We start from the raw sequence: 14645 nt of genomic DNA, 5'->3' as shown, positions 1-14645 counted from the left end.
CGTTTAGTTTAGTCCTTTCTGCAGTTATCTCCCTTGGTCTGACATTAAAAGTAGTTATTTCACAAAACAGTAGAGTTAAGTTCCAAGGTTACCCCCAACTCACTTTTCAATTAAAAAAAACATGTTTTTTGTTTCTTTTTTAATATAAATAAATTACAATAATTATAAAAAAAACCTTCTTTTTTTTTTTAATAATTGTCATGTTATTCCATGTCTTATCTCCCTTTAACAGTTATCTCCCTTGGCAAGACAAGTTTCTTTAAGTTTCCTCTGACTCGACACCGGCAGGTTGACCGATGTTTTGTTCCGTAATTGCGACCTCTCTAGACCCACATGTCGCTGTCTTTTATCTTCTGTTGTCCTTCGCCGTTTTAAGTCATCTCCGGTAAGAAACATTATATATCTCCTTCTTAAAAACACTTTTTAATACTTTTAACCTTATTTAAAAAAAAATAAAAAATTATTATATTATTTCATCTTAACTACGGACTGTGTTTATTTTTTTTTTTTTACCCACATGTCCGTCCCCCATATTTCTAGCTGTGTTGTTCATTTCCTTACGCATAACTTCTTGATTCTTATCTTTTCTCTTTGTGTTTTCAACAACTTTTTATTTGTTTGTTTCTTTTTTTAATATAAACAAATCGAACTTATTAATTCATTTTTATTTCGGACTATTAGTATCATCTTTATTAGTTGTTTTTGGATCTTTTTTATTGGTTTGCCAGAGGTTAATTGGTCAAAATGTGGTGAGACGACAACAACTACGGATGGCAGTGATGGCTGAGAATGCAGTTAGGAGATTCAAAGTTCCTATCCGTCGCGGTTACCACCTGACGAAGGCCAGAGGAATAGTTGGCCGAAACGTAGTGAATAAACAAAACAATAAAAAGATCCAAAAACAAGATGAGACTAATAGTCCGAAATAAAAATAAATTAATATATATAATGCTCATCTCAAAAATGAATTCCAATTAAGGAATAATATATATATATAAAAATCGAACTTACTAAGGAAGGTAATAACTTCCGGTGAATGCCGGAAAAAACATCCAGTAAATAAAACGTCGATTAGTAAATCGTTATTTGTATTTTAAACTAAATATTTTATCGTGGTTTACTTATGTTTTGTCATTTTATTTAACTTAATATGAAAATGGATAATAAACTTTAAAATATCAATTATTGAATGGATTTTATTATTTCCTTTTCTTTAAAAACTCAGTTTTATTTTTATGGATACATGTGTCCAGTGACACAGATATGATGACTAAAATCGCATATTATTCTCTTATTAAATTAAAAATATCTCATGAATTTCTGTTTGCTTTTTTTATAACTTAATATTAAAAAAAATTAAACACAATTCATTAAAAATCTATGTTGTAACGGAACATTTTGAAATAACGGAATTTTAATCGTTTTAATCTTTTAAAAATTAGTTAAATTTTATGAAGTTTATTTTTCTTGGCAATTCGAAAAATTTCGAAAAACAAAACGCTATTTAAAAATAGAACATAATAATATTAAATTGATATCATTTTTTTAATTGCAACTTCAAGGTAAATTTTTATTCAATATGTGTATTTAAATTTTTAAAAATAAATATTTTTTTACTTACTCTTATGTTTTATAATGAATAGAAATTTCGATAGATTTGAATATATTTTGGGTAAATATGAAGAATTACTCCACCCTCGAAAATTACTTTATAATTACAACTCAGATAGGTTGTCGGGGTCGCTGAAAACGAAAATAATGTTTAAAATTACGGCAACCGAGTAGTTTGGAAGATATGAAGAAATGTTAGTTTTAAAAAGTGGGGGATCACTTTTCTATAATAATTTAACGTAAAATGATCACCCACTTTTGGGGGCGGCTCCTTTCTACCCTCGGAAAATCCTTTAAAATTACCTGTTTCGATGGAGGGGCCGCCAAAACACCCCACGCCCCTCCACCGTCTCCTACCAAATGTAAACAGAATTTTTGTTAAATAATAAACATTTTTTTCTGTTTGGATAATGCTGGCACGTTATTTATGTTAAAACGGTTAATTAAACTGTATAAGCACCTGTTAAAAAACTATACAAGTCCTATAATTGAACGAAAAACAAACCGGCAGTTAGTCCCCCGCTCCAAAAACAAACAAATCATGCAGTGAATGCATTTCTTCATATCCAGGAAAGTACTTGTTTCCTGGAATTTTAAACGTTAGTGGTCATTTTAAAGGATTTTCCGAGGGTGGAAAGAAAGCCCCCCCCCCTCAATCGTGGTCACAAAGTGGGTGATCATTTTACGGTAAATTATTAAAGAAAAGTGATCCCCTACTTTTTTAAACTAACATTTCTTCATATCGTTATTTTCATTTTCTCCGACCCCGAAAACCTATAAGAGTGGTAATTTTAAAGGAATTTTCGAGGGTGGAGTAATTCTTCATATTTACCATATTTTGTTTGAATTTCGAAAATATAAATATGGGGAATGGGGCGGACATGCACTAAAAAATATTTCCCCTCGTATATTTTACGAAAACTGCATTTTATATTTTCACAAAAATACTATTAAAGAATATTTAATGTGATTTTAGTAATAAAAATTTATTATCCCAAAAATTCTGCTTACATGGTTTAATGACTATTTCCTCTGAGAAAATAATCAGATTCATTTTAACCAACGTGTGACATTCTGTTCATAAAAATCAGTAATCTTAAACGTCATGTTATTCGCAAGAGATCCTCATTTAGCTAAGCCTGCATGATGAACACTCGTTACAAGAAAACATTTACGTTGGAACGATTTAAATTAATATTCCTAACATGTAAATAAATGTTATTTCATCTTAATGCAGTGATTTCGAGTTCTTTGTCAAGTGTCGTTATTTTCTGGAGTTATTTCTATATTTTTATTTTATGTTTGTGAGGATGTGACTTGGTGGAGACCTATTAATTGGTGATCTTGTTAAATGTATCTTTAACGGTCCTACAGATACTCTACTACTTTTGACATCAAGAGATTCCTGCACATGCAACATCGGTCTTTTTTTTTCAATTTTCACCCCAAACAAGGCACAGTGCCACTTTGAAGCAGGGGGCTACTATCAGGGACTTAATTTTCAGGTGCATTATGAAGGGAGATGAGTAGAAAGATGTTTGTTCACATTACACTTGAACTTCTGCATATCAGGATAGTTGGGAAAGCAAATCCCAGAAGGGAGTTCCAAAGACCTGCAGTTCTGGGGAAGAAACTATTGGAGTAAAAGGCTTTCTTGCACCTATGGATCTCTACTGTAAAGGGATGAGACTTAGTAGCTTGTCGGGTTTGTCAGGGGTAATTACGTCGAGGAGATACAAGTGTTTGCAGTTCGTCAGAGCATTCACCATTAAAGTATTTGTAAAACAGGCAGAGGGATGCAACATCTGGTTGTTGGGACAGAGACTGAAGCCTAGATGACAGTTCAGACCTATCAGGTTGGTAACTCTCTTTTGAACCTTGTCCAGGAGCGAGAAACAGGCAGCAGATGCACCAGCCCAGATGTGACAACAATATTCCATACATGGGCGAATGGTTGCCTTATAGAGGTATAGGATACTGTCAGGCGTAAGTAGTTTTCTAGCACGATAGAGGGAGCCAAATTTCTTTGCAGCAGCCTTGGCAATGCTCTCAATGTATCTCCAGTTCATATACCCTGTAAACGTTAGGCCGAGGAGTTTAAAAGAAGTACTTTCAGGCAATGTGTTCTTGGCCATGGCTACTGGTGGTAGAGAAGATTCTTGTAGTTATTGAAGGAAACAAGCTTAGTCTTAGCAGCATTGAATGTGACCATCCATTTTTGTTCCCATTCCACTACATATTGGAGGTCATCCTCTAGTGTTTCTGCCATTTCCTTGGATATGTGTTCATTTGTTTTCCCCTCATATCCATAATAGAAAGTGGTATCATCGGCAAATATACCCATCTCCGAAACAATTTTATCAGGGAGGTCATTTATGAATAACAGGAATAATAGAGGTCCAAGGATAGACCTCTAAGGTACTCCCGCATTTATGTCATATTGTTTAGATGTACGACCGTCGAGGACAACTTGGATTTTTCTCTTACTTAAGAAGGATTTAATTACATTATGAATTCTTCCAGTGATTCCATATGATCTAATTTTCCTGAGAAGACCATCGTGCCATACCCTGTCAAAAGCTTTAGATATATCAAGGGCTACTGCTCCACCCTCCCCTGTTTTGTCCAATGAATGGTATATACGTTTGGAAACTGCGGTTAAGATATCTGCTGTTGAAAGGTCTTGCCTGAATCCATATTGTTTGTCAGCCAGGAGTTTAGAAGCTGTTAGGTGACATCCAAATACGTTTTTACTTTTGATATCATGACTTTGTAATGATATATACAAAATCTGTTATTAAAATATTATATTTAAGCGTATTTAACGACCGGCCAAAGTTGGACCCTCCCCCTCTCCCCCGGTAGGTATAAAATAAAATGGATTTTCTTACATTTTGGGGATTTATATGCGATGTGTTGTTTCTCTTTTTATTTCAAATTTCGGGAAGCGGGGTGGGGGCTAATGATGCTATTTGTTAATTTAAAAACAAGGTGTCTTTTTTAATTCAATATCTTAAGACTTTACTAATTATCTTTGAAATACTCCCAGAAAACTAATATCTATCTTTCAAAGGAGGAAGTTAAATAGATTTGTCAATTTCTGAACCCACCGTAAAAACATTATCCACCATAAACTTTTTTTCACATGTAATTTTTTCCATATAGAGATTAACTTTAGGTTTTAATCTTTCAAACAGAATAAAAAAATAATCGGAAATCTATAAAGAATATAAGCAAGTTTTCAAAACTATGTTCCCTATAAGTTTTCGTCATTAAATTGCACTTGCTACGAATTAGAGAATTAATAAAAATTAAACTTGTAATCTGTTCTCTCTCATTTAAATATTAAAATGTTAAATAAAATAATATTAATTTTATCCGTGATATTCACCAAATAGATCGACTCTATTTCGAAATGATTTCTTTTTTATTTTTCCTCTTAAATTTTGTTTTCTGCAAACTTGCTCTTCCGTTCATCATCTTGAATGTTAACTTGAGCTTGTAAAGCCAATCAAATTGTAAAAATCGTTTCTGTTCACAAGTTTAAAGTAAAAAATGTCTTTTATACTTCATTCTTTTTCAATGGATTATTTTGTAGTTATTTGTTTTTTTTTTTTGGTGTGCTAAAAACAAATATCTACTTAAAAAGTGAAGAGAATTCCTTTTTATGTATGCACTTACACATACAGAATTACCCACCACTGATAATATAAGGAATTACATTGCTTAATATTTGGACAACTACGTGCTTGCTGCAAATATATGTCCGCACTTGCATATACAAAAATGTTTACCACTGATAACATAAGGAATGACACGTATCTGTATACAGATTGTATTTAATTTTTGTTCTTTAATGTTCTCGTGTTTTTATTAAAAGATGAAATCTGAAGAGAAAACAAAAAATAACTTTTCGCTCAAAAAACAAAGATAAAAAAATAACACCCTCTCCCCAGGTTGCCATAAAGTTTATGCTCATTTTATGTTTCATTTATATTTAAATGTGATCCCTCACTTTTTGAAAAAGTAAATTTTTCATATTAGGAAAACTATTTCTCTGTGCCACTTTTGAAGTAGATCTTCGTTTTCAGCATCCTTGAAAACTTTAAAAATTGTCATTGTAAAAGTTTGGATCAGGGTGGAAAGATTCTAGACATTGACCAACAGGTAGCTTTGACTAAATCAAAAAGAATAATCATGATTCTTAAACAAATTACAATATTACAGTTCTGAATTTTTTAGATGATGAATGAAGTGCTTATAAATGGGAAATTGTACAAATTTGGATTTAATAGACAAAGCTGACTTAAGGAAACAATGCATCATCTGGATAATGATCAACTACTAAGCATACCTGGTATTGTATTTAACACAATATACAATATGGAAATCATTAATTATAAATAATAATGTATAAATAAAATAAGTTTCAATGGTATCAAGATTCACAGCCTCAGAAACACATTTGAAATGACTCCTCAAATCCAACAAGTCTGCTGATCATATTTATTGAAATTGGTTTTTAGCAATAAAAGCAAGTTCAATTGGGTAAGCAGTGATGACAGGCAGTACATCAGTCGAAGGAAGGATGAAGAATTTAATTCTTGGTGAAGAGTTTCAATGCTACGCGGTGGTGGAGGTTCAGTTTGGTGTGGGACGTTATTAATGCCAATGATGCAGGGCCTGTAGTTCGCTTGAAATTTCGAATTAATTTGCCCGAGAACATTATTATGATGACTGAGCATTTCCTTCCCTATTTTGGCTGGAATTTGATTTATAATCACATCTTCATGCAGGATAATGCTCCTATTAACACAATTGACAATGTCAAGAGGTTCCTTGGAGAGAACGGTATTCTGTATTTGGATTGGCCTGCACAATCTTCAGCCATCAATCCTATAAAAAATCACATCAGCAACACACACGAAATGATAAACTTTTAAATCTGGAAGAACTTTCAACAAAAATTAAAGTAAAGTACGACTTTCACCAGCGTATTGTCTCAGACTCATTCAAGGAATGCCCAAAAGATTGCAGACTGCCAAATATCAGAAGGACTCTGCTACTAAATATAAACTAGTTCATTGTGTTTCTGTTGTATTTCTTACATCAACGTGCTAATATTATATTTAAATGCAAAAAGTCAAATAGGAATAAGTAAAATTCTATAGTAATGAAAGATGAATCAAAATAGATATAAATAGTTTAGACAGTTATATTCAATGTAGCTTTAATTTCCGGTTTTAAAATGACAAGTGAAGACTCTCTTTTTAGCGCCTCTTTATGTAGTAATAAATATTGAAAACATCTAGAAAAAAATAATTCCTCCAATTCGTATTAGGATTTTCTTCTAGAACCCGTGGTGCTATGGTTATAGTACTTGGTAAAAATCGGTTGTAAGTTACATACTCCTGCACATTGAAGGTTTAATCATCGTTGAGATATAAAACAGAATTTTGAGTTGGATTTCTAAATCACAATAGCGTGCTATTCATGTACTAAGTAAAGGGTTCCACTCAGAATTCTTAGTTAAACAGAAAGGTTTCAAAGTTCGACAAAATATACCTGAATTAGATCAGAGGTAACATAGAAATGTGTAAATAACAGCCAAGAATAAAAATAATATGAATAATAAATCCTCATCTAGAAAATGCAGATTTTTAATAAAATATTTGAAAAAAGAAACAACTAAATTTTGTTAACAAGTATTGCATAAAATTATACTAATCTTATTTTAAATTTCATGAATAATAATATAAATATTTTTGAAATTTAAACATCAGAAATTTAATTTCACCACGTGAAATTTATTGTTTTATAATTTATTTTATATTTCCAGAATTTACAACAATGAAAAGAATAACATTTCTTTATTGGTGATTTAAAATGATGTAAAACAAATTTCCTCAAATTTTGAAAGTGAAAATTTATAAGCCTCACTCCATTGAATATACTTTTTTCTGGAATCAGACGTAAGAAAACATGGCAGGAAAACAACATTTTTGTGAAGTATGTGGTTCTCCTTTTGCACAGAAGTCACATTTGTTGAATCATATGAAAACACATACAGGAGACAAATCACATTCTTGTAAAGTATGTGGTTCTTCTTTTGCATGGAAGTCATTTGTTAAATCATATGACAACACATACGGGAGACAAACCACATTCTTGTGAAGTATGTAGTTCATCTTTTGCACGGAAGTCAACTTTGTTGAGGCATATGAACACACACACGGGAGACAAGCCACATTCTTGTGAAGTATGTGGTTCATCTTTTGCACAGAAGTCAACTTTGTTGATACATATGACAACACACACGGGAGACAAACCTCATTCTTGTGAAGTATGTGGTTCGTCTTTTGCACAGAAGGCAAATTTGATGAAACATATGACAACACATACGGGAGACAAACCTCATTCTTGTGAAGTATGTGGTTCATCTTTTGGACTGAAATCAATTTTGTTGCGTCATATGAGGACACATACGGGAGAAAAACCACATTCTTGTGAAGTATGTGGTTCATCTTTTGCACAAAAGTCCCATTTGTTGTATCATATGACAACACACACGGGAGACAAACCGCATTCTTGTGAAGTATGTGGTTCCTATTTTGCGCAAAAGTCAACTTTGTTGAAGCATATGACAACACACACGGGAGACAAACCACATTCTTGTGAAGTATGTGGTTCATCTTTTGGACGGAAATCAACTTTGTTGCGTCATATGAGGACACACACGGGAGACAAACCACATTCTTGTGAAGTATGTGGTTCATCTTTTGCACGGAAATCAACTTTGTTGCATCATATGCGGACACATACGGGAGAAAAACCACATTCTTGTAAAGTATGTGGTTCATCTTTTGCACGGAAATCAAATTTGTTGTATCATATGACAACACACACGGGAGACAAACCGCATTCTTGTGAAGTATGTGGTTTCTCTTTTGCACAAAAGTCACATTTGTTGAATCATATTACAACACACACGGGAGACAAACCACATTCTTGTGAAGTATGTGGTTCATCTTTTGCACGGAAATCAATTTTGTTGAGTCATATGACGACACACACGGGAGACAAACCACATTCTTGTGAAGTATGTGGTTCATCTTTTGGACGGAAATCAACTTTGTTGCGTCATATGAGGAGACATATGGGAGAAAAACCACATTCTTGTGAAGTATGTGGTTCCTCTTTTGCACAGAAGTCAATTTTGTTGAATCATATGACAACACACACGGGAGACAAATCACATTGTTGTGAAGTATGTGGTTCCTATTTTGCTCAAAAGTCAATTTTGTTGAATCATATGACAACACACACGGGAGACAAACCACATTTTTGTGAAGTATGTGGTTCATCTTTTGCATGGAAGTCAAATTTGTTGAATCATATGAAAAAACATGGGAGATAACCCACATTCATGTGAAGTATGTGGTTCTCTTTTTGGGCACAAATCAACTTGTTGAATCATGTAATAACACATACATGAGACAAAATACATTCTTGTGAATATGTGGTTCTTTTGCAAGGAAGTTAAATTTGTTGCATCATATGAAAACAAATATGGGAGACAATTATACTATGGAGACTATTATACAGTGGGGCACAATGGACTGTTGAAATAACTCTACTGGAAAATATGTAAAACCCTGAATATCCAATGTAGTAGAAAGAACGGTTGGAAATAAGTCCTACATTATCCACTATGACTATAAAATTCATAGTTGCATACATAGACAATGGGGCAATTCAGGAGGACATAATGATATTGGAATAGCTAGAAAAGTCTGCAAATGACATTGGTCTCCACATTAATGTGGGTAAGACAAAGTTTATGACTTTCAATGTGAAAGGAGAGATCAGGGCTTCGGTTGGATTAACACTGAAAGAAGTCGCTGAGTTTACGTATCTGGGCAATAACATAGTTTCCACAAAGAGAGATATCGAAATTCACATCTCAAAAGCATGGGCCGCATTGGATAGGCTGCAATTAGCATGGACTTTGGGACTAACAAACTGAAACGGCAGTTCTTCACGGCAGTGGTAGAGTCTGCCCTTGTTTACGGTGCTACAATCTGGACACTCACCAAAAGATTGGAAAGAAAACTAGTTGGCACATACAACTGTATGCTACAAACAGTATTAAATATATCTTTGCAAAATCATCGCACAAAGCAGCAACTTTATGGCAACCTACCTGCCATATCTAATACAATCAAAGATAGATGCCTACGATTTGCTGGTCATTATCCCAGGCGCAAGCATAAATTGGTGAGTGATGTATTGCTATGGACTCCACAACACAGACGCGCAGGCAAAGGATGACCTAGATACATGTACATCCAACAAATAGCACATGACACCAATTGTGAACCTGAAGATCTAAGGCAGTTGATGGAAGACAGTAAACTCTGGAGAGGAAGAGTCACATTTGTCCGGGCAAGAAGCTCGTCATGATGATGATAATGATGACAAGAAGGAGAAAGTGGCAATGCTAGTTGAAGTAAGCGTCACTAATGATGCTGGTCTTAACAGGACAGAAAGGGAGAAAATAACAAAATACCAACGACTTATGTACGACATAAAAAGAAATTGGAATCTTAAGGTATCAATCATACAAGTCATTATAGGAGAAACCGTGCTAATTAAAAAAGAATTTCAAAACTATTTGGCAAATAGACCTAGTGAACCAAGTGCAAGAGAAATAAAAATTGCACTTACAGGGATGGTTAGAATCTTAAACAGACCTTCGATTGGAGTAACTTAACTAATAGCAGAATGTTTGGCATCCGGTGGAATGCATCATCCCCAGCAAAAACAACACATATGGGAAACATATCTGATGATTTCCATACCTCAAAAATGTATACCAGACCAGTATGACAGAATCAGAAAACATGTCAACTACAGAAATCACAGAATTGTTTAAAAATACACGAGAACTTCTATTTGAGAAAATGGTAAAAATGTGCCAAATAATAGAGTGACGGGTGTTTTCTGGATTTATTCAACCATGACTATAAGTAAGGGAGGTTTTATAGGCTGGCTTAAAAGAGGATGTCTTCACTATTATCATGACAGAATTTTAATGGCGGCTCATGATCAAAGTTTGATGAGCAATTCTTCTAAGAAGATGAGTAATTTCAGCAATGACAAGTGCAGTTTGTACCACACAGAAATAGTGTGAGCTTTTTGACATCGAACTCTCACGTTCTGATAGAGGATGGCTACTATACAATGGAATACGATTCAATGTCTAAATATTTCATGAAGGACAAAGGAACAGCCGTAGAAGGTGATGTCTTCAATAATATTGGGTTAAACAGAATGAGAGGGAAAAATAACGAAATACCAGGGTCTGATGCACAATACAGAAAAGAAAACAGAATCTTCAGAAAATCTCTATTGCAGTAATTATAGGAGCAACTGAAATTAGACTAGAATTTTTAAATCTACCTGGCAAATATACCTTATGAACCAAGTGCAAGAGAGATTTTTTTAAATTCACAAAAAAGTATATTTAGAATCTTAAAATGATTGCTCAGTTGAATTGTATGAGATAAATGTTGAATGTTTGGAATCCGCTTAGATGCGCCATTACCAGCTTATGCAAAAGAATAAAATTATAAAAGAGATACACCACATGATGTGGTTCTTTGCATAAAAATAAAGATGTGTTGTGTCATAAGCAAAAACATTCGATACTGTTGCCAATACTTTTAATACCAAAACTCAATGTTCTTTTGTCAAAACTTTTAACTCCCAAACTCGACACTCTTTCAAGTTGACTTGCACACGACTACATAGATAGCACACCTACAAACTAAAATAAAAAACTGAAAAGCCATATCTTTGTAATGTTATCTCTAATGAGAGAAAATAATATGATCCTTTGATTATGTTAATAATTTTCTTTTTATTTTCATGTAAATCTTTAAAACGAAAAAAACAATTTTATGCTGAGATCATGTCTTAAGTGTTTTTACTTTATAAATTTACTACATCTCAATAAAACGTTTATTTTATATCGAGTATTCATGTCTAAATATCTATTTAAGCGTTTAACCTTTTATCATTGTGGTTTTCATATGTTTATTGTGCAATGTTTTTAATATATGAGGTTCATACGCAATGACCCTGATCCATTTACGTTTGTTTGATCTAGAAGAAATGTTGCATATGCAATGATTTATATCTCTATGTGTCATGTAGCAAATTACAACTATGAACTAATTGTTCTTCCTGGTTTACAAGTGTTTGAAATTAGTTAAATGTAAAATGGACCCTGTCAAGTGTCATGCTGTGATCATATGTCTTATTTGAAATCATGCACACCATGAGAAACTTTTGATGAAATTAAAAGAAATGATGTCACATCATATTGTCCTTGTAAAACGTTGTCATGAATATATATATATATATATATATATATTCGTATTCTTGTCTGTTTGTTCACAATCTGATTAATATAGACAAAAAGTCCGTTACTTTAGTTTTCCATTTATTTCTCTGCTATAGTATGATTCTTGCAAAATATTCAATTAAGAGGTCACTTCATTTGCATATTACCTTAAGGAAAATCAATTTTACTAAAAAGCGGTATGTTAATGTTTCTAGTGAGAGAATTGTTTTAACTATTCTATTTAAAATCTTTATTTTAACTATTCTATTTAAAATCTTTATTTAATCAACTTTAAATAACAAGTATATTGATAATATATTTAATTTAATTTATCTGCAATTATTATTTCCGATATTGACCTTTTTAAAAACGGATCTAGAGTTATTTCCCCTGGATACTTTAAAACATAAAAAAGCAAATAAAATAATTTAGTTAACTCAATAAGTTTCTAGCTAGAAAAAATAATTCCGTGTAGACAGAAAGTGTTTGGCTTTTTTTTAATATTCAAAAGAAAAAAAACACTTAAAATAAATTGAATAGATTTTATTTGTTTTTATTATTCTTGAAACGGCTATAAAGAATCTTTAGCCGCTTTGGGAATTAAAATTTCACCCAAACTTTTAGAAACAAAGTCCCCCTTCACAAAAACTGCAAATCGAAAATTTCCTTTATTTATGAAAAAAAAGACAGTGAAAAAATGTACAAAAAATAAAAACAAAGGCAAGTCACGCATGTGTAAATATTTGTAAAGATTATTTTTCATAAAATCATAAGTCGTCTTTGAACATTGGTCAAAATAGTTTTCAAATTACCCTTTCCCTTCATTCGTATTTCAGATTCGAGCCTGCTTGGTTAATTTATCTTTTTCTTTTTTTTTGTCACTCTGGCACTCGCTGCTATTTTTATTGAAACAAGAGTTGTTTTTTATTTATTTTATTTGGGAGGAGTTTTATTTCCAGCGTACAGGCAACAAAAAGTGCTCAATATCTGGAGAATAGTTTCTTCCCTTTGTATCCGTTCTGTCTAAATATCTGGTGGAGAGGGTATCGTATACTTCTTATTTTGGGCGATTACATTTACATGGTTTTATTCGTTCTTTTATTTTTGAAATTGTTGTGGTAGTATCGACGTTGCCCATAATAAAATAATTAATAATCTTAGTATAGCAGGTGTATTTCAAACGGAACTTCATGTCAACCCGAGTAACATTATTTATTTAGTCCAAATATATAGCGTTGCAACACTGGTTGTATTGCGATCCTTTGATGCATGAAATAGATTACATTCAAAAGTCTCGTAATGGTAACAGAAGAATAGTGATCGGTTTCACCGAGGGAAGAAATTAAAAAATCCAAACAACAGAAGAAAACTGGCGCCAAATCACAAAAACTGCTGTCTTTTCTCAGGTGACATTTTTTTTTTTACTCATGTTCACCACTTAAAGCATATCACCACTTGGACGTAAGAGGTTACTATTTGGGGCCCATGTCTAGGAAAGATTAACAAAATATTTGTTTATGTAACATTTAAACTTCTGCATATCAGTACAACCAGAGAAGCAGGCAGCAGGAAGGGAATCCCAAAGTCCAGCTGTTCGAGGGAAAGAAACTATTAGAATAGAAAGCTTTCTGGCATTTAGGGATATCAACAGTGAAGGGGGGAGATCTTATTGCTAAACTGGTTTGTGAGGAATATGTACGTCGAGAGGGTAAAAATGAAACGTGTTCATAAAAATGCATTCCATTAAAATATTTGTTAATAATTAATATTAATAAACAGAACTTCATGTCAATCCAAGCAACGTTATTTAGTTCGTAGTCCAAATACATAGTGTTGCAAGAATGGTTATACTATGATCCTTCGGTGCATGAAAGGTCTCGTTAGGTAACAGGAGAATAGTGATCGGTTTCACCGAGGGAAGAAATTTAAAAAATCCAAATAACAACAACAGAAAAAAAACCCAACTGCTGTCATTTTTTCACTCATGTTCACCCCTCACAAAGCATATCACCACTTGGACGTAAGAGGTTATTATTTGAGGCCATGTCTAGGAAAGATTAAGAAGATATTGGTTTATGTTACATTTAAACTTCTGCATATCAGTACAACCAGAGAAGCAGGCAGCAGGAAGGGAATCCCAAAGTCCAGTTGTTCGAGGGAAAGAAACTATTAGAATAGAAAGCTTTCTGGCATTTAGGGATATCAATAGTGAAGGGGTGAGATCAGAACACATTCTATTAAAATATTTGTAAAACAGGCACAGTGATGCAACATTGCGGCGATGCGACAGGGACTTGAGCTTAGTTGATAAAGTGAGACCGATTAGATTGACAATTCTTTTTTGGACTTTATCTAAGATGGAGAGACTAGCGTTAAATGCACCAGCCCAGATATGGCAAAAATACTCCATGCATAGGCAAATGGTGGCCTTGTAAAGATACAACATACTCTCAGGTGTGAGTAGTCTTCTAGCTCAATAGAGGGAATCCACCTTCTTTGCAGCAGCCTTTGCAATATCCTATATGTATTTGTTCCAGTTCATATTGCCCGCAAATATTAGGTCGAGGAGTTTGAAGGTAGAATTCTCAGCTGCTATTTGTCATTGATATCATTATGTGGACCCATT

The 14645-nt window shown here is 33.2% G+C and overlaps 1 protein-coding gene across 2 annotated transcripts; it reads left to right on the top strand.

The window, feature by feature from the left end:
* The first annotated feature begins 262 nt into the window (after positions 1-262).
* Positions 263-11210, top strand: LOC145270759 (uncharacterized). Of its 2 annotated transcripts, none has more exons than XR_013865550.1 (2): positions 263-385; positions 729-887. XR_013865550.1 is itself a non-coding variant. In XM_080126358.1 (2 exons), exon 2 carries the CDS (start codon positions 7748-7750, stop codon positions 9026-9028), a length of 1281 nt encoding a protein of 426 aa, XP_079982484.1. In that variant the 5' UTR covers positions 263-385; positions 7451-7747; the 3' UTR covers positions 9029-11210. The 2 variants fall into 2 exon arrangements, 1 of the variants encoding a protein (XP_079982484.1); XM_080126358.1 differs by lacking the exon at positions 729-887 and adding an exon at positions 7451-11210.
* Positions 11211-14645: the final 3435 nt, after the last annotated feature.

Source organism: Euprymna scolopes, chromosome 46, assembly GCF_053919585.1.
Source record: "Euprymna scolopes isolate OS-2025 chromosome 46, ASM5391958v1, whole genome shotgun sequence".
Lineage (NCBI taxonomy): Eukaryota > Metazoa > Mollusca > Cephalopoda > Sepiida > Sepiolidae > Euprymna > Euprymna scolopes.
This window is presented reverse-complemented; position numbering and strand designations above follow the sequence as displayed.

Bases quoted from the DNA above. Each gene is read 5' to 3' on its own strand.
- LOC145270759 (XM_080126358.1), top strand. From the start codon at position 7,748: ATGACAACACATACGGGAGACAAACCACATTCTTGTGAAGTATGTAGT.